The sequence below is a fragment of the Chaetodon auriga genome, chromosome 12, assembly GCF_051107435.1.
Source record: "Chaetodon auriga isolate fChaAug3 chromosome 12, fChaAug3.hap1, whole genome shotgun sequence".
Lineage (NCBI taxonomy): Eukaryota > Metazoa > Chordata > Actinopteri > Chaetodontiformes > Chaetodontidae > Chaetodon > Chaetodon auriga.
In genome coordinates, this window is record NC_135085.1 from 11,949,095 (window position 1) to 11,971,248 (window position 22,154).

The following is a 22,154-nucleotide window of genomic DNA, read 5'->3' on the forward strand; positions in this document are numbered from 1 at the left end:
CTCTGAGCGATGGGTTTAAAAGTCGAGACGCTCCTCAGTCTCTCGAAGGGAAACCTGTTTATGACTAATATCTTCAGATGGGGTGTTGTAAACTCAGGTTGCTCAGTCCCACACTTGCCTTTTATCAACACAGGGCGATCTTTTAAACTGTTATTTGTCTTCAAGCACACTTGGTCTGAATCATTCTCCTACACACAAACCAGTGGTGATCCCATTTCAGTTTGTGTCTTACCTTGTCTGTCATCAGCGTTATATCTCCAACATCAAAGCAGCATCTGATGAAATTACAGTGAAACGATGCAGCAGGAATAAAAACATACAACCAGATCAATAGGTTCCTGTACGCGGCTTTGACGTCTAGAAGGAATGCCTGAGTCTGTTGCAAGGGACAAAGTTGAAATGTCATATCACACAAGTGCATTCCCCAGCTGATCACCATCCAATCCGCTGTTTAGCAGACAGCCAATCAGCACAGAAGGAAGGCTCACTGACGCTTTAATTACTCAAAGTTGCTCACAGGTATAGCTTACACTGACCTTTGATGTCATCACGACAAGCGAGGATTGATGACCTGTGTGGTTTCACATTCATTTTTTGTTGAGCAGGTTGATTTGGAGTTTTTTTTTTTTTTTGTTGCTTTCAAAGGCAGAAGGTGGAGACAGTGGGACTTAAGCACTGTAAGTGAAAGCTAATTCTCATAGTTTATAGTTTGTTTCAAAGTTTACTGGAATTGACTTTTGCCTAATCCATTAGTCAGGGTGATACCAACAAATACTGACTGCTCCTTTCTCCACTCATCAGTTCACTTATGCTTGAAATCAAACCAATTGCATCGCTTTTATGATTACTAATGAATATCAATGAGTAAATATCACTCATTCAGTCAATTATCACAGTGGTTCCCAAATATACGTATACATACATACATATACATACACATACACATATACATATACATATACATATACATATACATATACATATAAAACATAAAAATATTCAATGTTCACTGGGGGCAATTTAATCTGTCCATTCTTCTGGTAAATACCATGTTTACCCTTGTAAACATGGTCAACAATGACCCACTTAAAATCAACATTGTTGGCATTGTCATTGTTAGCATGTTAGCATGCTGACATCAGCATTCAGCTTAAAGAAATGCTGTGTCTCAGTACAGCCTCACATAATTTCTAGACAGCTAGAGCTGTTCTTTGTCTTTCTATTCTAAGAATGTCTTTCCTCTATTCTTTACTATTTTACTGGTAAATGACTTTACCTCTTCAGTGGGTTGCGGGGTTGCAAGTAAATGTTTAGTTTTCAGTGACTAAAGCAAGAAAGTCTGCAAACTTTTACAAAACTCTTTTACTCTGAATTCAGTTTTGGTTTTCTCAGAATTGATCAATTGGTCAGAGTGGATTTTTATTTTTATTTTTTTAACTTTTCCTCAGTTTCTTTGTGTCAATGACTGACACACTCTCTGCTGTGCCGTTTCCATCAGTTACCCAAGTTGAACAATAATAAAATGTTCTCTCAAGCAGGAGGACCTCACCGCACCTCACTGTTTGTTATCTTTATTACCATTATTAGGAGCATTTGTTTGTTGTATTTCTAAGCATACACACCATAAAGTATAGGAATTACGTAATATGTCCTGTAGTTACACAAGAGGAACGTGCACGCTTGCAAAGACCTATCTAACTATTATCACCGCGAGGAAGAGGTTCTTTCAGTGGCAAAGCTGTTATACTCCCCTTCAGGGCAGGAAAGGTGTCTTCAAGTTTCCAGAACAGAACATTATCGACACAATCCTTCCATCACTGCGTCCATTTCTAAGTGTTGTTCCACCTCTGAGGGAAGTCTTGACCTCATTTGTGAACCCAATAGCTCAAATATTTGAAATCCACATTTTTTTACATTTTTATCTTCTTTTCCTGACAGGTGCATAGTTTAGCAGTGCTTAGAGTGCGAACACTGTGTTACATTAAGCATTATAGGATCCCACAGGCCCTCGTGTGTAGCTGTAAGAGAAACGATATCAAGTGAAGGGTACTGTGGTGTTTTGAGAGAACTCGTGTTTAACGTGTGCGGTGGGGAGGTGTGGGCTGTGTTTCCTGTGCTTCCTTTTTGGCAGAGGCTGGGTGTGGTTCTCCAGGTGGTTGGGAGCTGGCTCCTACTCAGCTGGGCAGCTCATCCAACAGGCCTTTGCAATCAGTGTCTTGAGGCAAAGACTGTAGAGCATATTCTCATATCCTGCAGGAAATTTACACATGAGAGACGAGAAATGATGGAACAGTTACGGAAAATAGCGCAAGTGGAGGACAACATTAAAAGTAAATTAGAGTGTGGGGACAATGACCAAGGGAGGAAATGGATATTCTGTTTTGTAAGGATGACTGGACTGCACAGACGGCTCTGATTTAATATCTCATACTCACATGGTGGCCATTTTCCTCTGATGCCACGCGAAGGGTGGGAAGCTCAAATGCTTTTGTCTTGGATGTAATCTGTATGAACATTACACAGAAAAATGTATTCCACAATGGACAACCTCAAGAGGACCAAGCTGAAGGTTTTGCCATGGCCCTCACAGTCCTCCAACCTAAATATCATTGAAAATCTGTGGATAGACCCCTAAAAAGCAGTGCATGCAGGCGGCCCAAGAATCTCACAGAGCTGGAGGCCTTTGAAAGGGAGAATGGGTGAAAATCCCCCAAAAGAGAACTGAAAGACTCTTAGATGGCAACAAAAAAGCTCGTATAAGCTGTGATACTTGCTAAAGGGGGTGTGACTAAGTACCAACCCCGCTTTAGGCCCTTTTCCTTTTTTGTTATTTTGAAACTGTAAAAGACAGAAATAAAAGAGTTATGGAAATCAGGCCATCTTTTACTTGATCAGCTACCCACAGCAACAAAATTACCTTGAAATGCGGCCTGATGTCCCTCTGGATTTTCATTGTGCAACGATGGCTTACCAGCCATGTCTTCTCAGTTGTCTCATATACAAACATGCAACCAAACATTAAAAAAGTTCAATAATTTTGTCAAAAAGTGCCTAATTAGTGCCTAATTAGTCAAACACATCTACTCCATAGCTTTCTCTCACAAGACCCCTCATGCTAACATTTTTCTTTTTTTTTTTTTAAGTGTCCTCTCTCCGATTATTAAACCCTTCAAACACTTCAAAGAGGGGAGGGACATGAATGTGTGGGAAGAAGAAAACTTCTGCCCCAACACACAGGTCCCAGGTCAGATTTAGAGCCAGGCATCTTTTTTGATTATATGAGGTGGGGCACGTAATATGAATAAATCAAAGCTCTCTGAAGCCGCTCTGGAGGGTTTGATTTCATCACTTTGTGGAGATAGACATTCATTTTACAGCTCATGTGGGGTTTTCAGACCCTTTTTATGCAATAAAAATACAATTCAAGAATGTTCCTTCTCACAGTACATAAGGGTATACTACATCAAGAAAGGGCTCAAGGTTATTCAACTCAATTCTTGTGGAGCCAGTGTGAGTTCTGGTTTCACTGATTCATGAAGGACCGTCTCTGATGGATGTATTGGTAATTCATAGCTGAAAAATAATTCATACAGTGCGGCCCCTTTATGAACCCAATCTGATCAGTATTAAGCACTTGCCTCTTATTGTTGCATTAAAATCAACTTATCTGTGGCAGAGAGTAAAGTATTATCAGTGCCGTAATAAACCTAATTGCAGTGATATCTTTATTGTTGTTCTGTCATCGGATTAGAGGGTTTCAAAGTACATGCAGATATGATCTAACCAGGACATTTTTTAGCACATCTCTGGATACCAAGAATAGGTTGCAGCGTAGTACAGATAATAGCTGGGTTATTGCATATGATATGTAACTCCATATTATCATGTCCAACTGGATACACGGAAGTGAGGGTGAGGAGGAGGAGTACGTCCACTCATGGGTATGTTTAGGATTCAGGGAAATTATATATATGTTCGCCATCTCTGGAAGTGATTCACCAAGGAACATGAAATGTACCATGAAATCACAAAGCTGCTGAATTCTCCTTCAATGACTGTGTTACACCTGCACATATACAGTATGTACGAGTGTAACTCAAGTGCACCAAAAATTATTATGTTTCCTTGACGAGGAGGTATGAAATTGAAATGGCATCTGTTGAAAAAGTCAGGTTGAGCTCTGAAAAGAGACCTGGTGGGTAGTGTAAGGTTAAAGCTACTGCGGTGAACCCAGATATACCTCCCTGTTTTTCAGATCCATAGGACAGATGAAAAGGAGTGAGCGTGCTCTAAGCATACAGCGTTATCACTCCACCAGGCCTGACATGCATGTTGGACAGCTCTTATCTGCAGCTCAGTGATAACTCTGGTGTGCATGAAATGATTCAATACCTGCAATTGTGTGGGAAATTCCCAGTATGTCCCAAATTAGAGAAATGAAAGCAAATGTGTGCTGTGTGGAGTGAAGTTGGTTGCTCAGGTTTGGAGTTCTTCTCAGCCGGTAAATCCCTTCGGAAATGAAGATTAAACACAAGGCAACGCAAAACTGCTCAGCACCTGTTTTCATATCTCATAATTCTTTACCATTATAAAGATGAGATAACAGCCTGCCTGTCCGGAGGCTTATCCTTAAACTCACATAAATGGTTTCATGACTGCAGGACTTGCATAGAATGTAAAAATACAACTGAGATTTTTCCATTCGCTTAGGTTTTCCAATTCTATGCATTTCTAAAACCTTTTGAGATGAGTGAAGGGAGCAGATTTCTCCTCTTTTGGTGTTTACAAAAGCTTGTTCTCACTTGAAGCAGAAGCGCAACAGCCAACATCCTACTTCAAGGAGACACCAGCTGCACAAAAAATATATAGGAAATGTTAAAAACAGGTACCATTTTTGACATCACAGCACATCATGGTGAGTGAAAGCAGACAGCTGGTAACAGACTGCATTTGCACCAAGCATCACTGTTTTAGTAGGTCAGCTCCACTGGTGGAAAGATCACACAGTACAACTGCAGTGAAATGAAAAATATCAGTATCAGCTGAAACTGACCATAAAAATTATTGGTTTGTGACTCCCTTGTGTTCATAAATGGGTTTTTTTTTTTTTAGCCTTTTATTTTTCAAGCCTAAATTTTAATTTAGTTTGTGAGCTCTCACTGAGAGATGCTTTATAGAAGGTTGCAATAAATGGGTTTTTCGTGGTTAAAAATATTTCTTTAGATGAATAAATGAGTTTCTGGTCAAAAATCCATTCAACTGTTGAAGGGATAAATCCATTTGAAAGTCTTCATCCAAGTCATTTAATTTTCACGACATATTTCTTCTAAATTTATCCCTTTTTTCTGAATTTCTCATCAAGTCATGCGTATTATCATAAAAAAATTCATTCTTCCAGCTCAAAGCAGGGCCCATTATGTACCTGTAATGGTGAAGAAAACATTCGTCATTGGTGGAGAATATTTCTCCTCTGAGCATGTTGAATTGTGTCCACGGGGATAATGGGAAACATCCAATTACCCTCCGAACACAAATATGTGTGCATGTTCATATGATTACAGCCACAAAAGCACAGATGCAGCACATGCTTTACTCTGCTGATCTCCCTCCTCGTTTCAATGTCTGAGTTGTTTTGTCCTGGTCTGCCCTCAGCTGGTGGAGAACTGCTACAACATCCTGTAACTGCACAGCCGCTGATGGTCCACCAACCAAGACCTCCATTACACATGCAGTACTATAAAGCATATAAAGCAGCAAACACAACCAAAAAACACTAAAACCATCTGGGTTTGTTTGAACACTTACCAGCCGCTCGGCCAAGATACGACATCAGGCATCCTCCAAGTTTGCCTCGTTCTCTTGTTCAGTTTTGATTAACCAACATGCACAAATCTGGCCATTTAAGGAGTCTGTATGATTGTGAACACTTTACTCCAGCTGCAGGCAGTAAGTCAAAGGCATTACATCAACTACAGCTCAACTGATCACACTGGCTGATTGTTTAGAGATTCTGCACTGAGAGACCTGCAAGACAATTCATAAATGTTAAATAAATTGTTCAGTTTAAATGGATTTTGTAAATACAGTCCATATTAAAACACGTCAAGAAATTGTGCTTTACTATAATATGAGAACATAGCCAAAATGTACAATCACCTCAGTGATTTTTAGGAGTTCTGAAAGTCTCAGTTGTAAAATACACAGAAAAAAAATCAAAGGGAAGGGGAGTGGAAAAGGTGAAGCAAAATCATATGATCCGTAGACACTTCACTGCATCATTGAGGCACTGAAAGAAATTGAGGCCTGCTCAGCCATCAGCTTGACCCCTCATGTCACCGGCTTCCATTGAAAATGACTTGCAGTCTGTTGCTTTGTCACCTGTAGCCTGAACACACCTGAACAGTCACATCTCACCTGGAAGAGCCTCATCCAATCAAGAGCAAGCCAGAGACCATTATTACCTACAAACTTGAAAATGTGGACACCTCCCCCTTCTTGTTCACTGGTGGAGACATATTTTATTCTATGTTATATTTTACATTTTACAATAAACAACTTGAACTGTTTGACCGTAAATGCATCACGACTTCCTGCGTGCTGGTTGCCAACGTCATGCAGCTGGTGGCCTACCGTCCGCACAGCAGAGACCTGATCCAGCAGGACAGCAGTGGGCACACATCCACAGAAATCGGACACCACGCAGCTGAGCAGCGGCGCCCCCTGCTGCAGCGGCACCTGTACTGCACCACTACACGGCAGCAGCAACAGCAGCAGCAGCGTCTCTCCTGTCACCACCGGGACTGCCTGTCCTCAAAGGCAGTGTTTACAGCAATAAACCGTCACACAGCAAGAGCGACGATCCGCAGACAAAATGGTGAGTACGTTGTGGCCTTACATGCTCAGGTGATGATGTAGTTCATCTATTTAGAGCAGGTGAAAAGCGGGCTGTCAGCCGCTCCACCGCATAACCTTCACTTATGGCCATATAAGATTTTCGGTGCGACAAGCGGCGATGTCAGGTGTGTGTGGGGAGACGGATGCCGATGCTTGGTGGTGTCATACGGTCTGATAACGGCTCTGTATGTGAGCGGTCACAACATACGCAGCAGCCGGCAGATAAGGCTGCAGGGCTGTGGCCTTTACTGCACGGCCCTGCCTCATTGTGACGTTCATGGCAAAGCCTTTAATATCAAGCTGCTGCTGTCGCATGCAGAAATATCATGTTCATGTACCCTGTTACACATGCTGCACCTCACATGTCCTGACATGGCTCACGAAAATGTGATTAATCCTGTTATTACTGATCTGTAGATGTACATCCGATTGCAAGAGATTGCGTCATAATCATACTCACTTTTGCATGTGACAGGCGACAAAAATATGAAATATAGGCCTACAGCTGTACGTCACCGACATAGAGAGCAGCAGTGCATTTGATTTTAATGCTTGTAATGATGGAAGGTGATTCATGATGGCTTGAAATTTCTTGTTAGTGCAAGAGGCTTTGATTGTTCCAGTGGATGTCTGGATATTCCACATTTGTCATTTCTATAATTATCACGTGGGCTGGATGTATTTAACATCTGAGTAATTGGGTTAAATAGAGATGGATCCTTGTTTTACTGAGGCTCATATAGGCCAACAGTTAAAATGGCTTCCAAAGCACACTGTGGGACCAACATCTCTTATAATCTTCATCATCTAAAAAAAGCCTTTTTTTATCAGTAGCTTTTTATTGCTGGATTGTAGGCCTCATCTGTATCCTATTTGTGATTTTCGAGGATTGCCTCCTGAAATATTCCTTAAAGTGGTTATGATTTAAATATGAAATAAGGGCAGACTAAGTGCATCTTTTTAAAGATGAAACTCAGCATAATACTCAGTCCATGTACATTTAACCTTCATTTCAAGACTTTAAGGGGAATTTAAGGAATGAAATGAAGACTTTCTGCTCCCTTGTCATTGTGAAATGGCACAACTTGTCCCATTCAGCTGCAGCATGAGTGGTGACTCAGTAATTGCTGATGTGCTGCTTGGTTAGACACCAGAAGGTAAAATCTTCAGGCAGTGCCTTCTAGTCAGGCAGATGGATTCAGTTTCCAACATGTCTTTCTTTTTATAACTCTACTCAGAAGGAGCTCTGGTAGTGGACATCAATAAATAGAAGCATATGATGAATAAGATGAACCTCTGCTGGTTGTAAGTGGATGAATGTAACCCCACTTAATCCCACCACCAGGTGAACTTCACTGTTGATCAGATCCGGGCCATCATGGACAAGAAGTCCAACATCAGGAACATGTCTGTGATTGCCCACGTGGATCATGGAAAGTCCACTCTGACCGACTCGCTGGTGTCCAAAGCGGGGATCATTGCTTCATCCCGCGCCGGAGAGACCCGCTTCACAGACACGCGCAAAGACGAGCAGGAGCGCTGCATCACCATCAAATCAACGTATGTGGGTCAGATACGTGGGCTTAGAAACAGCTCTGTGTTTTGAGCAACATATTAAAGGTTGTGAAAACTTGAATATTTCTCTATTTCAGTCATGGTTAAATAGGCAAACTGTAAGGGGGAAGACACAACATGGGTATTATTATATATTAATGACAGTTTAACCCTCAAAGACTTGGCTAATCTGCTTTCTCAGGACTGTGTGGGTGAAGTTTGATCAGACTGATTGACAGCATAAGGTGAAGACCCCACTGCTGTCATCACATTTTGATCTTAATCTTTCTACGGGTGCACGGAAATGACATCACATTTTTCCAACAGAGCCCCCGCTCACATCAAACTAGTGCGAAGAGCTGGGAGAAAACAGCACAGGCAGAAATGTCTCAAGGGAAATAATCAAACTGTTATACAACCCTGATTTTAAAAAGAGTTGGCACGGTGTGTAAAATGAAAACAGAATGCGACCATTTACAAACAAACTGTGTTATATAAGGTGTCCCCAAACCCATGTCGTAATCTCCTTCATACAATCATGTGTTCATGAAGTGGTGAACCTCGCTCCATCCTCGCTTGTGAATGACTGAGCCTTTCCAGGATGCCTCTTTTATAACCAATCACGACACCATCACCTGTTACCAATGAACCTGTTTACCTGTGGAATGTTCCAAACAGGTGTTTTTGGAACATTCCACATCTTTCCCAGACTTTAGTTGCTCCTGTCCAAACTTGTTTGAAATGTGTTGCTGCATCAAATTCAGAATAAGAATATATTTACAAAAACACTGAAGCTAATAAGGTAAAACCTTCAATATATTGTCTTTGCACTGTTCATTCTGTATTTATGATTTATACAGTGTCCCAACTTTTTTGGAATCAGGGTTGTAACAGCACATCATCTCAGAGTATGAGATTCTATAAGTTTATCATGGAGATGAATTTCTTCACAGTATTTGATTTACTTGCAGATTGGAAAAAGAATTCTACTTCTCATTTCATTAAAAAACTATCTCAGCAATACATTTGTTGAGGCAGAACACGTGTCTGTCCCTGGACTGAATCCTACCCAGTCTAGTCAGACTCATTTTTAGTTGTCTTCATGATTTTTCAATTCATTTATTGAAATATCATGTTCTGAGATGTGTAGAGGGGATGCTGCATTTTCACAAATCCACTTCGTATCTTTCTGTCTGGCTCCAGTAAATGTACCAGCACAGACACTGATTCACATCACTAAATCATCACTAAATTTTGGAGAATTAGAAGTGGAAGGTCTCCACTCAGCACGCCTACCCTGTTTAAGTAAGAGCAGCGTCTGGATCATTAGAATCCAGTACTGTGAGACAGTTCATTCAGTTCATTTAATTCAGCTTTATTTGATGCATTCTTCACTCTCATTTTACTGATGGAGTGGTAGTGACAGGTGAACATGTCCCCAGCCTTTTCCTGTCTCCTCTCTGTTATTCAGGGCCATCTCTATGTACTACGAGCTTGGAGAAAACGACCTGGCGTTTATCAAGCAGAGTAAAGACGGAAACGGCTTCCTTATCAACCTGATTGATTCTCCGGGTCACGTCGACTTCTCCTCGGAGGTCACTGCTGCCCTCAGGGTAACTGACGGAGCCCTGGTGGTGGTGGACTGTGTCTCAGGTAGTTATGCAATGGCTGACAGCCTTTCTACACACACACACACACACACACACACACACACACACACACACACACACATTCGCTTTTCTCCCAGCCTCACATGTTTGTTTCCTCTGACAGGTGTGTGTGTACAGACTGAGACTGTACTGCGACAGGCCATCGCTGAGCGCATCAAGCCGGTCCTGATGATGAACAAGATGGACCGGGCCCTTCTTGAGCTGCAGCTGGAGACAGATGAGCTCTACCAGACCTTTCAGCGTATCGTGGAGAACGTCAACGTCATTATCTCCACCTATGGAGAGGATGAGGGGGGGCCCATGGGGAACATCATGGTGAGGCAGAGGCTCAAAGACTACTCAAACAGAAAATGGCGGGGCAGTGCTGCTTTTCATTTACTATAGCTGCAATTTTACAGAATACTGGACTTTTCTTTCCCCTCAGATTGACCCTGTCATTGGTACAGTCGGGTTCGGCTCTGGTCTTCATGGCTGGGCTTTCACCTTGAAGCAATTTGCAGAAATGTACGTGGCTAAGTTCATGAAAGGAGATACTCAGTTGGGACCCGCAGAGAGGTGTAAGAAAGTGGAGGACATGATGAAGAAGCTGTGGGGAGACAGGTAACCATGACGCCATATCCAGACAGAAATATGCTTCACGTACTATGAAAGAGCAACTTAACTTAAGCTGCCTTTCTGGTGTTGCATCTTTGGCCACACCCAGTATCACTGCTATGTGTAACCACACACACAACAGTGATGTCACCACGTACAGACCACACCCTGGAGTACAGTTCTACATCACTGCAGCAAAACCACCACCAATGATTTTCAGTCAGTGTTAAGTTGCTCTTTAAAGTTTTTCTTGCACACGAGAAGTTTTCATGATCTTTAACTTGCATATATTGCACAATTAAAACAGGATTATGAACTGCGTAGATGTCAGTCATTTGAGTGCCATGATGTTGTGCGATAATTTATATGCACAGATATTTTGACCCAAATGCCGGCAAGTTCAGTAAGACTGCCGTCGGTCCTGATGGCCAGAAGTTTCCCCGCACCTTCTCCCAGCTCGTTCTGGACCCCATCTTTAAGGTGAATGGAGAAAAGAAGTGACATAAACCTACAATTTATATGTTAATTAAGTCAGTACTTGTATTTTTCTGATCACCATCATATGTCACTGTGTTGTTAAAACTGTCTTTAAAGCACCTACATGTAGGACTTGGAACATTTGAACTTGGCATCTCTTAATCTTTTAGTGCTAGCACCAAAAACCATATGGTAGACAGCAATTGCATACGCGGAGGACAGTAAGATGAATGGACTGAAAGCCACACAGAGTGTTGCCAGCGTTGTCTCATTTCACTGCAAACATCAGAATAATTTGAAAGCTCTCATGAAACTATATGCATAGGTGCTTTAAAAAAAAGTTAAGGATGACTTTAATGGCTCAAGTTCGAGTTCTTTTTGCCCTCTCTCACTGTCCTCCAAGGTATTTGATGCCATCATGAATTTTAAGAAGGATGAGACAGCCAAACTAATTGAGAAGCTGGACGTCAAACTGGACTCGGAGGACAAGGAAAAAGAGGGGAAGCCCCTGCTGAAGGCCGTGATGCGTCGCTGGCTGCCTGCCGGAGAGGCCCTGCTCCAAATGATCACCATCCACCTGCCCTCCCCCGTCACTGCACAGAAATACCGCTGTGAGCTGCTTTATGAAGGGCCGGGAGACGACGAGGCTGCCATGGGTCAGTGGAACATTTTCACAGCACCACACACCTTCACGTCTGTGGAGAAGACCTGAGTGGACACGGCGCATTTTGATGATTTGTTTTCATAAGAAAATTAATTTACAAGGTTATTTTGGCTATTCAGGACTTACTGTCTCTGTTGTCCTCTCAGGCATTAAGAACTGCGATCCAAAGGCTCCTCTGATGATGTACATTTCCAAGATGGTGCCAACCAGTGACAAGGGTCGTTTCTACGCCTTCGGCCGTGTGTTCTCTGGCTGTGTGTCCACTGGCCTCAAGGTGCGCATCATGGGGCCAAACTTCACCCCTGGCAAGAAGGAGGACCTCTACATCAAACCCATCCAGAGGTGAGCAAGTTTATGTACAAACCTCTATGCAAACGCCTGCATAAGTTCTAAATTCATGCTCCTCTTCCCACCCTTTTGTTTTCATGTACTTGTTGGCAACCTAACCATGTCTTTCCCCCCATCCAGGACCATTCTGATGATGGGCAGGTATGTGGAGCCTATTGAAGATGTCCCATGTGGCAACATCGTCGGTCTCGTTGGAGTAGACCAGTTCCTGGTTAAGACAGGGACCATTACCACCTATGAACAAGTAGCGTATTGCCTTTTTCTGTAGTTCAAATACTGATGCACCACACAGTGGATGATGAGCTATTTATACCGAGTTACTGCTTGCTGCTGGCATAATCCTTCCTGTTACAACACAGAAAGATCAAGTCTTTTAGTTTGGTGGCTGTGGCTCTGTCCGCAGGCCCACAACATGAGGGTGATGAAGTTCAGTGTGAGCCCTGTGGTCAGAGTTGCTGTAGAAGCCAAGAATCCTGCTGACCTGCCCAAGCTGGTGGAGGGGCTGAAGCGTCTGGCCAAGTCTGACCCCATGGTGCAGTGCATCATCGAGGAGTCTGGGGAGCACATCATCGCCGGAGCAGGAGAGCTACACCTGGAGATCTGCCTGAAGGACCTGGAGGAGGACCACGCCTGCATTCCACTGAAGGTGAGACGAGGAGAAAAGATGACGTTTTTCTATAAGATGTCGGCTCAGTGAAATTAGGAATGAGGATTTGCGATTCATGAGTATACTTTGTTGGATGTTAACCACAAAAAAATATTCCCTCGTCCTTCATCTCATTCCAGAAATCAGATCCAGTCGTGTCTTACAGAGAGACAGTGATGGAAGAATCAGACCAGATGTGTCTGTCCAAGTCCCCCAACAAGCACAATCGTCTCTTCATGAAGTCCCGTCCCTTCCCCGACGGCCTGGCTGAAGACATCGAGAAGGGGGATGTCACCGCTCGGCAGGAGCTCAAGGCTCGTGCACGTTACCTCGCCGACAAATATGAGTGGGAGGTGACAGAAGCCAGGAAGATCTGGTGCTTTGGTCCTGATGGAACCGGGGCCAACCTGCTGATAGACATGACAAAGGGGGTTCAGTACCTCAACGAGATCAAGGACAGCGTGGTGGCTGGTTTCCAGTGGGCCACTAAAGAGGTGAGCAGCAGTTAACCGTGACCACAAGTACATTCTAAATTAGTAGCTCTGTGTAATCATTGTGCACATGTTTTGATATGCAGTCCTGATACTAATTCACTGATATTATTACCGCTGAGAATAAGCTTCCAGTCTCTGTCTCCAACCTGCAGGGCGCTCTGTGTGAGGAGAATATGCGCGCCATTCGCTTTGACATTCATGATGTGACACTGCACGCAGACGCCATCCACCGCGGCGGAGGACAGATTATTCCCACAGCTCGCAGGGTCCTGTACGCCTGCCAGCTCACTGCTCAGCCACGACTCATGGAGCCCGTATACCTGGTGGAGATACAGGTGAGTGTGCAGGAACATCAACTTCAAAATAAATGCTTAAAACAAGACTGTGAAATGGTCTGGTGTAAAGGACCCAAAATCAGTTTTGCAAATAGAGTGTGTAAATGTGATTGAAACATTTGAGTTTGTTATGAATCACAATTGATATCTGGACTAAACTTGATTATGTGTCCGAGTTTGTGTGGATTTATTTAAGCCTACAACAAGAAAAAACTACAACAGGAAAAAATGGGTGACCATTTTAACTGTGAAACTACTGGGATTGTATCATAGATCCACAATACTTTTGCAGATTTACAGAAAGACTTCAAGTTTCCTAATTTGTTTTTTATGACTGTGCCACTTGCCACACTCATTATGCTCGACAACTCTCTGATGCCAGTGCTGTGTCTCTTGTCCATGCAGTGCCCAGAGCAGGTGGTCGGTGGGATCTATGGTGTGCTCAACAAGAAAAGGGGTCACGTGTTTGAGGAATCCCAAGTGATGGGCACGCCCATGTTTGTGGTGAAAGCCTACCTCCCCGTCAACGAGTCCTTTGGTGGGTTGATAAATATTGTATTACATGTACTGTATCTACTCAAGTCTCACAGAAATGTAGTAGTATTTAATGCAACAATATATTTAATGTAGTATACATCACTTTATTTATTAATTTGAAGAGATTAAATTTGAGATATAGCTTTTTAAAGAGATGGCTGAAAATTGGAGGACGCTTAAAAGGAATTTTGAGGGCACACAACAGCTTCACACCAAAAGGTTAAAAATGTGTTTACTCATTGATGATGATGATTTATAGATTAGCATCAGAGGGTTCAAAATGAATGTCCTTATTCTCAATTCCCTCCAGGATTCACAGCCGACCTGCGCAGTAACACTGGAGGCCAGGCTTTTCCTCAGTGTGTGTTTGACCACTGGCAGATTCTCCAGGGAGACCCCAACGACCCCGCCACCAGACCCTTCCAGGTTGTCGCTGAGATTAGGAAACGCAAAGGTCTGAAAGAAGGCATTCCTTCCCTCGACAACTACTTGGACAAACTGTAAACACTGACCCTGGATTATGAAATACCAAATCAGTCTCTAAACCCTACCCCGTGGGCACTTTAAAATCTTTGCACAGGCTTAAAGATACATCGCACAAATCGTTCTGACTTTGAGTCCGGAGCAGAAACAAAGCTTAAGATTTTGTTGTAGGCTAGTGGAAACAACAGTGCTTTTTTTCATTTCACAGCTACAGTACACCAAGTGCCTAGGGCAAGGGTTTTGGGGAACAATTGGATCAAAGCAGTTGTATCTCTTGTTTCTTCTATTCCTCCACATCATCCCCTTCCCCTCCCTTTCATCTGCCAGGATGGGCCTGTACAGTGCACTGTGATACTGCTGCAATAATGCATATTTAAATGGATCATGGCCAGATAAAACCATGAAAACCAGAATAAAGTGTTACAGAAGTTAAACTCCCTGGATTGTACCTTTGTTCAGTGGATGTAATTAATAAAAACATTCGACTCATGATGAAAATGTGACTCCTGAATGTCTGTTTTTTCACTAGTCGGCTTCAGTGAAGAGTTGAACATTTTGGGAAGTACACTTATGTGCTTTGTGTCAGTGAGTTTGATGAGAAGTTCAAAAACACTCTGACCTGTTCGGTGCATGTAACAGCCTACAGCAAGCAGTTGGTTAGCTTATCTTAGCACAAAGACTGTAAAGGGGTAACTATTATTTATTCATCCATAAAGGATTTATTACTGGTGATGATTATAATAGTCATCATTGTAATCTGTATGATAAGGTTTGGTGGCCCTCTCTCTCTGTAAGGCATGATAGACACTGGGTTTTATTTATTTATAACATGCTTAGTGTTTTTTTTTTTTTTTTTTTTTTTTTTTAACCCCCATTACATTACTTTGTTGCTGTCTTTAATGTGGCCCTTATCATACAGAGCCATATGACTGGATTACATTGCAGGTGCTGGTTGCTTTTACTGAACTTAAAAATCCAGGTTTTCTCACTGTGCGCCTGCAATCTGGAATAAAACACACAGCAACTCTAACTTCACCTCATTTTAATGCTTGTTAAAATGTTTTGTTTCTTAATCACTTTTTTTTTATTATTATTTCCAGCTGTTTTTGTTTTAGTAGATCCATTTAATTGTTTCATTTATTCCTAATGTTTTATTATTTCATTGATTTTGACAATACTTCTTTTTTATCACCAATTTTAATTAAGCTCTCTTTGAGTTTCTTGGCATCTAGCTATAACAGCTAGCATTAGCCCGCTTCTGTCCAGCCTTATAAAAACCCAGCTACCAGCACCTGTAAAGCTGACTAGTTAACGCGATATATTCCGGTGTTTGCCGCTTACGGAGGCCGACGCGTTAAGCCAATAAGAGGATTTAAGGTGTTCTATGCGCGACACAACTGGCTGACAGCCATTGCCAAGCAACCATCAGATACTCCGGAAATTAACGTAAGAAACCAAATATTCCGGAACATGTCTTAAGACAAGCCTCTCTCTTGTTTTGGATAAAGAGTAAACCGTACTACTGTAGCATATGGCTTTAAATGTCTTTAATTGTTATCTGTTGTTTTAAATTTTATGAATTATTGAGTTATTGCTAAATTTACTGTGAGCTCCCAATGACATTTAGATCTCAGGATTCTCCTCAAAACAAAGAATGGAAAATAAATAAATAAATAATCAGCATAACCACAGCTAATTAGTGAATCTCTCTATTTCCAGCCTCTATGCTAAGCTAACGGGCTGCTGGGTAAAGCCTAGCCTTACATTTAACAGACATAAGAGTGGTATCGACCTGCTCATTAGACACTCTCTCTCCACAAAGAAAGTGGTGTTCCTCCTGGTGTGGATTCTTTTCCAAAGAAACAAGCACCAAAATGCATTTTCTTCACTCTTTAATCCATAGTTATTTCAAGTTACATATATACTGTTAATAAATGCCACTTTAATATACAACCCTTTCACTTCTGCACCAAGAGAGAAAGCTCTCTGCCCCCACACTTTTTAAAACAAAGCCCAAAAGAAACATATCTGAAGAGTTAGTGTGCATTCATAGAACAACCAAATTAACATATGCAAGGCCGAGAAGTGCAAGTTATCTTGGGTATAGGCAACTACCAAGCAAGGACACAAGATATCACAGATTGTACTGTAAGTAGAAACCCAAAAATTACTTACCTAATCATGTTGTTAAGATTAATATGAAGTTCGGTTCAAATTCGCCAAGAGTTCATAAAGCCTATGAGATCTAGGAGTCTACGGAAGTTACAGCTGATGATGTGGAAGTGAGTGAAATGCTGGTCTGTACTGAACGGTGATGAGGAACTTGGCAAATCTGACAAACTGTACATTCATACAGTTGCGACTCTCCTTTGCACTAATGCTGCGGAGTACAGGAAGGGGAATTGTACATCTTAAGTAGAATTCAGTGTCAAGCCTTACGCCGTCAATCCACAGCAGTGACATCGATACTGTGAATAATCTGAGAGCCTGCTCCCTCCCTCTCTCCTCGTCCCTTGTGGAGTCTGTTACAGTCATGTCTGTTTAAGAGGCTGGCATCACTACAACACAAGGGGATAAAGGAACCCGCTGAAAAAGAGAGCGATGGCATCTCAAATGACAAGCTACGCCCCATGTAGTGACCTACATCGCTTTACAGCTATCTGACCTCCCCTGTGGTCAACAGTAGTGCACTACATGGAGGGAACAGTATGATGTCTGGAGATTAGTCCCCAGTACGACTGCTGAGACGTGGCCCCGCGCTGGTGTCAGGTTGTCACATTTGATGGAAGATTTGATGTCAGAGGTGACTATGTGTAGAAGATGACCTCAGGAATCTGTCCGTCCTCTACAGAAGTGCCGTTGTTGTTTCCCGCAGCGTAGCAGAAGGTGAAACACGTTTTTGTGCCAGTGGATGATGACTCATGTGTCACCTTTCGCATTCCTTTAGTACCATAATGAGAGTCTGGACCCTGCAGGCAGACAGAGAGAGTGAATACACTGCTTTTACGCATACATTTTAGAGACCAAACAATGAATCCAGAGATTAATCTACAGATTTATCAATAATCAAAACAATCATAGCCCTTTAACTTGAATGAACTCCTAAACAGCATAGTGCTGCATGTGTGTCTGGCTTTATAACCAACATGTCACAGACCTTCAGTGTAGCACAGGCAGTGTAGTTGACGTTGGGTAATATCTCCACTGGTTCTTTGAACATGACTCTGAAGGTGTTGGCGGACCCATCACAGCTGAAGCCTGTATCATTCTGGCCAAGCACTGTGTTACTGTCTGTGTGAATGATCTGAGAGAGAGCAGACACAAACAGACAAAACATGTTACACAACATGCATTCAACATACAGTGAAACCAGACATAGAAGTTATGAAGGGTTCGGGTCCACACCTGTATGTTAACTTGGTAGTCTGTGGGTCCGTGTATAGAACCGTAGAGACCGAACCCAACCACAAATATCCTTCTGTTTACTGAGAACCTGAGAAGAAAAATGAATATATTAAGAATGAGAGGGTAGTTAACTGTGAGGAGCTGTATGTACAGTGTGTGGTGTTACTTATTTCTATCTTCCTTACTAGTTTTCTAGTCACAAACGAGACCCCTTTTTCACAGCAGACAGTTTCGCTTGTCATTACAGGAAAGGCACAGGTGTAATTAACAACCTTAATGATGGTTTGATGGCCTTGACCACATGTATAGGGATATTTTGCAAAGCTATCATTTTCATTTGCGTTTGGGCATCTCATTCACATGCAAACAGCATTTTGGGCCACTTCAAGAGAGATTTTTAAAAATGCTTTCTAACGCACAGAATTTCTAAAAATGCAGTTTCTGTTTATCGGTGTGCGAACATAAAACGGAGTGTCTGGGAAATGGTGATGTCATCACCTCAATTTGCGCATGCCCATTGTTGCCTCTCTGGTGTTTGATGAATGGCTGATGTAGACTTTGCCACCACCTACTGGCCCAGCATGCTTTTTTTGAGTGTTTGGAATCATTTTTGTTTTTCTGTGTCTACTGAGATGACAGAATTCTGTCAGCAGATGTTTTTTCAGGTCTCTTAATAAAGTCTGTGGCTTTATATTAAACAGTATAGTAAAGGTATAGTCACATTATCTGATATATTGTCTATTCTCACTTACTGTCTGAAAACTTGTCATTAATCTCTGTTTAAATTTGGGTGAAACAGGGAAATGTGTTGTTGTGGCGTGGTTTTATTTTCCTGTTCTATGGTTAAACGCTTTACTGACTATACTGTAATTGTCTTGGTTGACTAATATCATAGGCCTTTTTTAGATCAGAAATGATGACCAAATATTCATCAAATATTTGCCTGTATTCAGTTAAAGGGCATGTTCGGCTCCTCACTCACCGTATGCGGTCACTTGTCCCGCTGTAACCCCAGCGGCTCTCCACCTGTCCAAAACGGGTGATGCTGCACTCCTTCCCGCGGAGGCAGCAACGTGGCCGGTCAATGAAGTCTACACGAGGCTTTGGGTTTACTGTGAAGTGGAGGAAGAGACTCACCACCTCTCTGTCAGTCAGAATACTGGATTGGGCTGGACCTGAAGGTACAATAACAAGACCCAAGCACAAGGATCAAGGCCTGAAAGACAGTGTATGTGTGTGTGTGCGTGTGTGTGTGTGTGCGCGCACATATGTGTGTTTTGGGTGAGAGAGGAATCGACAAAGAGCGAGAGCAGGGAAACACAACGTGACAGTAAAGCTACAGTGTTGGTTGTACTTTGTTTCTGTTCACCTGCAGCAAACTCTTCAATGGTCATGAGGGGGAAGCGGATGAGTGTGAGAGCTTTGCCCAGGACTTTGCGCTTGTTCTCGGGCGTGGGCTGCAGCTGCTGCCTGTGAGCCTCCGCCTCTGCCCAACGCACTGCAGCGCCAAACAAGCGCACCTCCCTCACCCCGAGTGTATCCCTCTCCAACACTGCCACCAATGTATCTAGGGGAGGGAGAGATGAAACATCAGTCATTAGTTAGACCGTTAGTCATAAAAAATACAACATGTGGCGATAATGACAACATTCAGAAGGCAACATTACCCAAATCTATGTCTGTAAAGCCTTCAGCAGCAAGAGCATCACCAGTGTTCTTGTCAATGTTTTCTAGACAGAGGCTGGCAAGCTGAGGCTCATCAAACAACCGTGCCTGAAAGGAGAGTACCACAGTTTAAAGAACACCTTTTTTACTTCACGGCCTAGTTAGATACTCAGAATTGATAACTGCTCTTAAATTCAATAAGTACTGTATTGCAGATACGCGCAAATACACTAAGATCAATGAGTGGAACTGGATCTTAAAACTTCACACTTTTTTGGGACAGACCAAAATGTGTTCATTCACATGCCATGGTAGTGACTTGTCAATCACAAGGTAGGCACACCCTAAAGCATCCCCTGCTTTATAGTCTATTTGACTCTAAATGGGATCATAATTTACAAAAAGAACATTATGCTGTATTGAAGAAGACTTGAAACTAGCGATGGACACCATAAATCTATTAGGAAACTGTTTACTGAGGTAATAAATCAAGTGAGAAGTAGGGTCTTTACCGAATACATAAGCTTATTTTTCATAAGCTTATGTGTTCGGTCTGTGGTTGCAGTGGTGTACCGGTTTCACGGTATACCATGCTATGAAAATTGACCGCTATCATGCTGTGTATTTGCATATCTGTGGTACTGAATTCTACTGTATTAGTGTCATTAAAAACATTTTCAAGTGTATTTTAATTTTCATGTTTGTCAGGACTTAATGTGCACATTATTATATGCATATTCACAGGCAGTACAATCAGTCCTACACATTGAATGGCAAACAAAAAACTGGTCAACGTTCATAGTTGGGGTAAGCAGACCTGTGTGAGCAGCATGAAAGCATTGTCTGCTCTCAGGTTCTTCTTCAGGAACTCCACACAGTGGGCCTCCAGTGCTGGCACTGCATACTTCTTAGCTGTATATAGCGTGGTCATCACCGTCTCAGGCCCGATCTGGACCTCATCAGAGTAGAGAAACCTGCAGAAGGTCCACAAGATATACATCATTTCATGTCAATATCTACTGTTAGATACCAATTGTTTTGTGGCACGCAATTTAGACACTTGTATGCTTAGCTTAATCAATAACATATGATGAATGCATTGGTATGACATGTCATGGTACATTGTCATGTTGGCTGCAACTTCTTGCTGCTTCCCAAAGGCTGATATTCCATGTGAAATTTAAAAGAAAGTTCACTTTCAGGACCAGCAAAAGTTTAAATGACCTGCTTTCTCCCTCCTTGTCACACAGACTCCTTACTTTAAGAGGGCCAGAAAAGCAGCAGGCTCCACATCAGGAAGCTCAATCTCCGTTGAGGTCGTCGCCATCCCACCGTTGAACATGGCATCAAACACTGCGCTCCCCACAGCAAGAACAAACCTGACCATGCCAGGAGTCAGCAACAAGAAACAACAGCGGAGAGGTTAAGTCTGTGCTGTGCAGAGTCAGCTAGCTAATGTTTTGAATGCTAATGTTGCAGTTGATCATGTTAGCTTACCTGTGCGCAGGTATCCTCTGAACCCCGATTCCCTTGCCCACCAAAAAATGAACGTCACTGAGCACTTCGTTGTTGAAGAGGAAAGCAAATCTCTCCTTCACGGTGCTCTTCGTTGCCTGCCAGTTGTACACTGGCTCTCGGTACACCAGCACAGACGCAGCTGCGGGAGTGGCAGTCGGTGCTGCCGCCTGGGACGCGTTTGACGCTGCGGTGGTTGCCATGTTGGACGCCGGGGTAGCCATGGCTCCGGCTGCCGCAGCACCTGCCGCAGCGGACTGCTGCAGGGAGTTCTGCGCAGTCGGTTGAGCTCCGGTCGAAACACCGTTGCTCTCTCCCCCGCCAGGCCCCAGCTGCGGGTTGGGACGCCTCGCTGCTCCCTGGGCTCCCCCGGCCGCACCGACCGCTCCGCCGTTGGATGCTGGCATGGAGAAAACGCTGTTGCTGGGCTGGCTGTTTCCCAAAGGACCCGGGCCGGAGAAATTCAGGCAAGGAGGCCTGCCGCTGTTGTCTCCAGCAGCCATCTTGAACCGAGTGTAGGCGTAAACAACAGGCTTCGTCGCGTTGATTATTTGGAGTAGTTTCAGAGTCATGGCTGCGTAAAGCTGCCATCTGGCGTCCATTGTTGGTACTACAACATATTCTCCATCTGCACAGGTCCATTTTCCTCTCACACTAATAATTCATCTATTGCGAACAAGTTGCCCAGCGACTGTTTATGATCGCTTGTTTTTTGTTTTTGTTCTCAGGCTCCTTTCAGCTACAGTTGTGCTGGTATAGTACTGCTGTACTAAAAAAGTACTGTCCTAATCATACAGACCTCTGCCACATAACTTCCCCCTTAAATATTAATGATGAATGCCACAACTGATCAGGTTACATTGGAGCCCAGGA

At 42.9% G+C, this 22,154-nt stretch overlaps 2 protein-coding genes across 2 annotated transcripts; one reads left to right on the forward strand and one right to left on the reverse strand.

Moving 5' to 3' along the window:
• Positions 1-6,733: 6,733 nt before the first annotated feature.
• On the forward strand, positions 6,734-15,194 carry LOC143329066 (elongation factor 2b). The gene is made up of 14 exons (XM_076744741.1): positions 6,734-6,874; positions 8,240-8,454; positions 9,920-10,101; positions 10,222-10,433; positions 10,543-10,718; positions 11,087-11,192; positions 11,593-11,845; positions 12,000-12,195; positions 12,322-12,445; positions 12,605-12,847; positions 12,988-13,341; positions 13,494-13,676; positions 14,082-14,214; positions 14,524-15,194. Exons 1-14 carry the CDS (start codon positions 6,872-6,874, stop codon positions 14,715-14,717), a joined length of 2,574 nt encoding a protein of 857 aa, XP_076600856.1. The 5' UTR covers positions 6,734-6,871; the 3' UTR covers positions 14,718-15,194.
• Positions 15,195-16,571: 1,377 nt separating this feature from the next.
• On the reverse strand, positions 16,572-21,805 carry btbd2b (BTB (POZ) domain containing 2b). The gene is made up of 9 exons (XM_076745700.1): positions 21,264-21,805; positions 21,026-21,145; positions 20,584-20,740; positions 19,769-19,874; positions 19,471-19,668; positions 19,084-19,276; positions 18,102-18,189; positions 17,854-18,000; positions 16,572-17,665 (listed from the first exon to the last, which is right to left on the reverse strand). The coding sequence occupies exons 1-9, from the start codon at positions 21,782-21,784 to the stop codon at positions 17,504-17,506; spliced, it is 1,692 nt and encodes a 563-aa protein (XP_076601815.1). The 5' UTR covers positions 21,785-21,805; the 3' UTR covers positions 16,572-17,503.
• Between the last annotated feature and the right edge of the window lie 349 nt (positions 21,806-22,154).

Coding starts and splice junctions, on each gene's coding strand:
- LOC143329066 (XM_076744741.1), top strand. Junction 8,455..9,919: donor TGCATCACCATCAAATCAAC/GTATGTGGGTCA, acceptor TCTGTTATTCAG/GGCCATCTCTATGTACTACG. Junction 12,196..12,321: donor TACATCAAACCCATCCAGAG/GTGAGCAAGTTT, acceptor CCCCCCATCCAG/GACCATTCTGATGATGGGCA.
- btbd2b (XM_076745700.1), bottom strand. CDS start 21,784: ATGGCTGCTGGAGACAACAGCGGCAGGCCTCCTTGCCTGAATTTCTCC. Junction 20,741..21,025: donor GCTTTTCTGGCCCTCTTAAA/GTAAGGAGTCTG, acceptor GACCTTCTGCAG/GTTTCTCTACTCTGATGAGG. Junction 19,277..19,470: donor CATTGAAGAGTTTGCTGCAG/GTGAACAGAAAC, acceptor TTGTACCTTCAG/GTCCAGCCCAATCCAGTATT.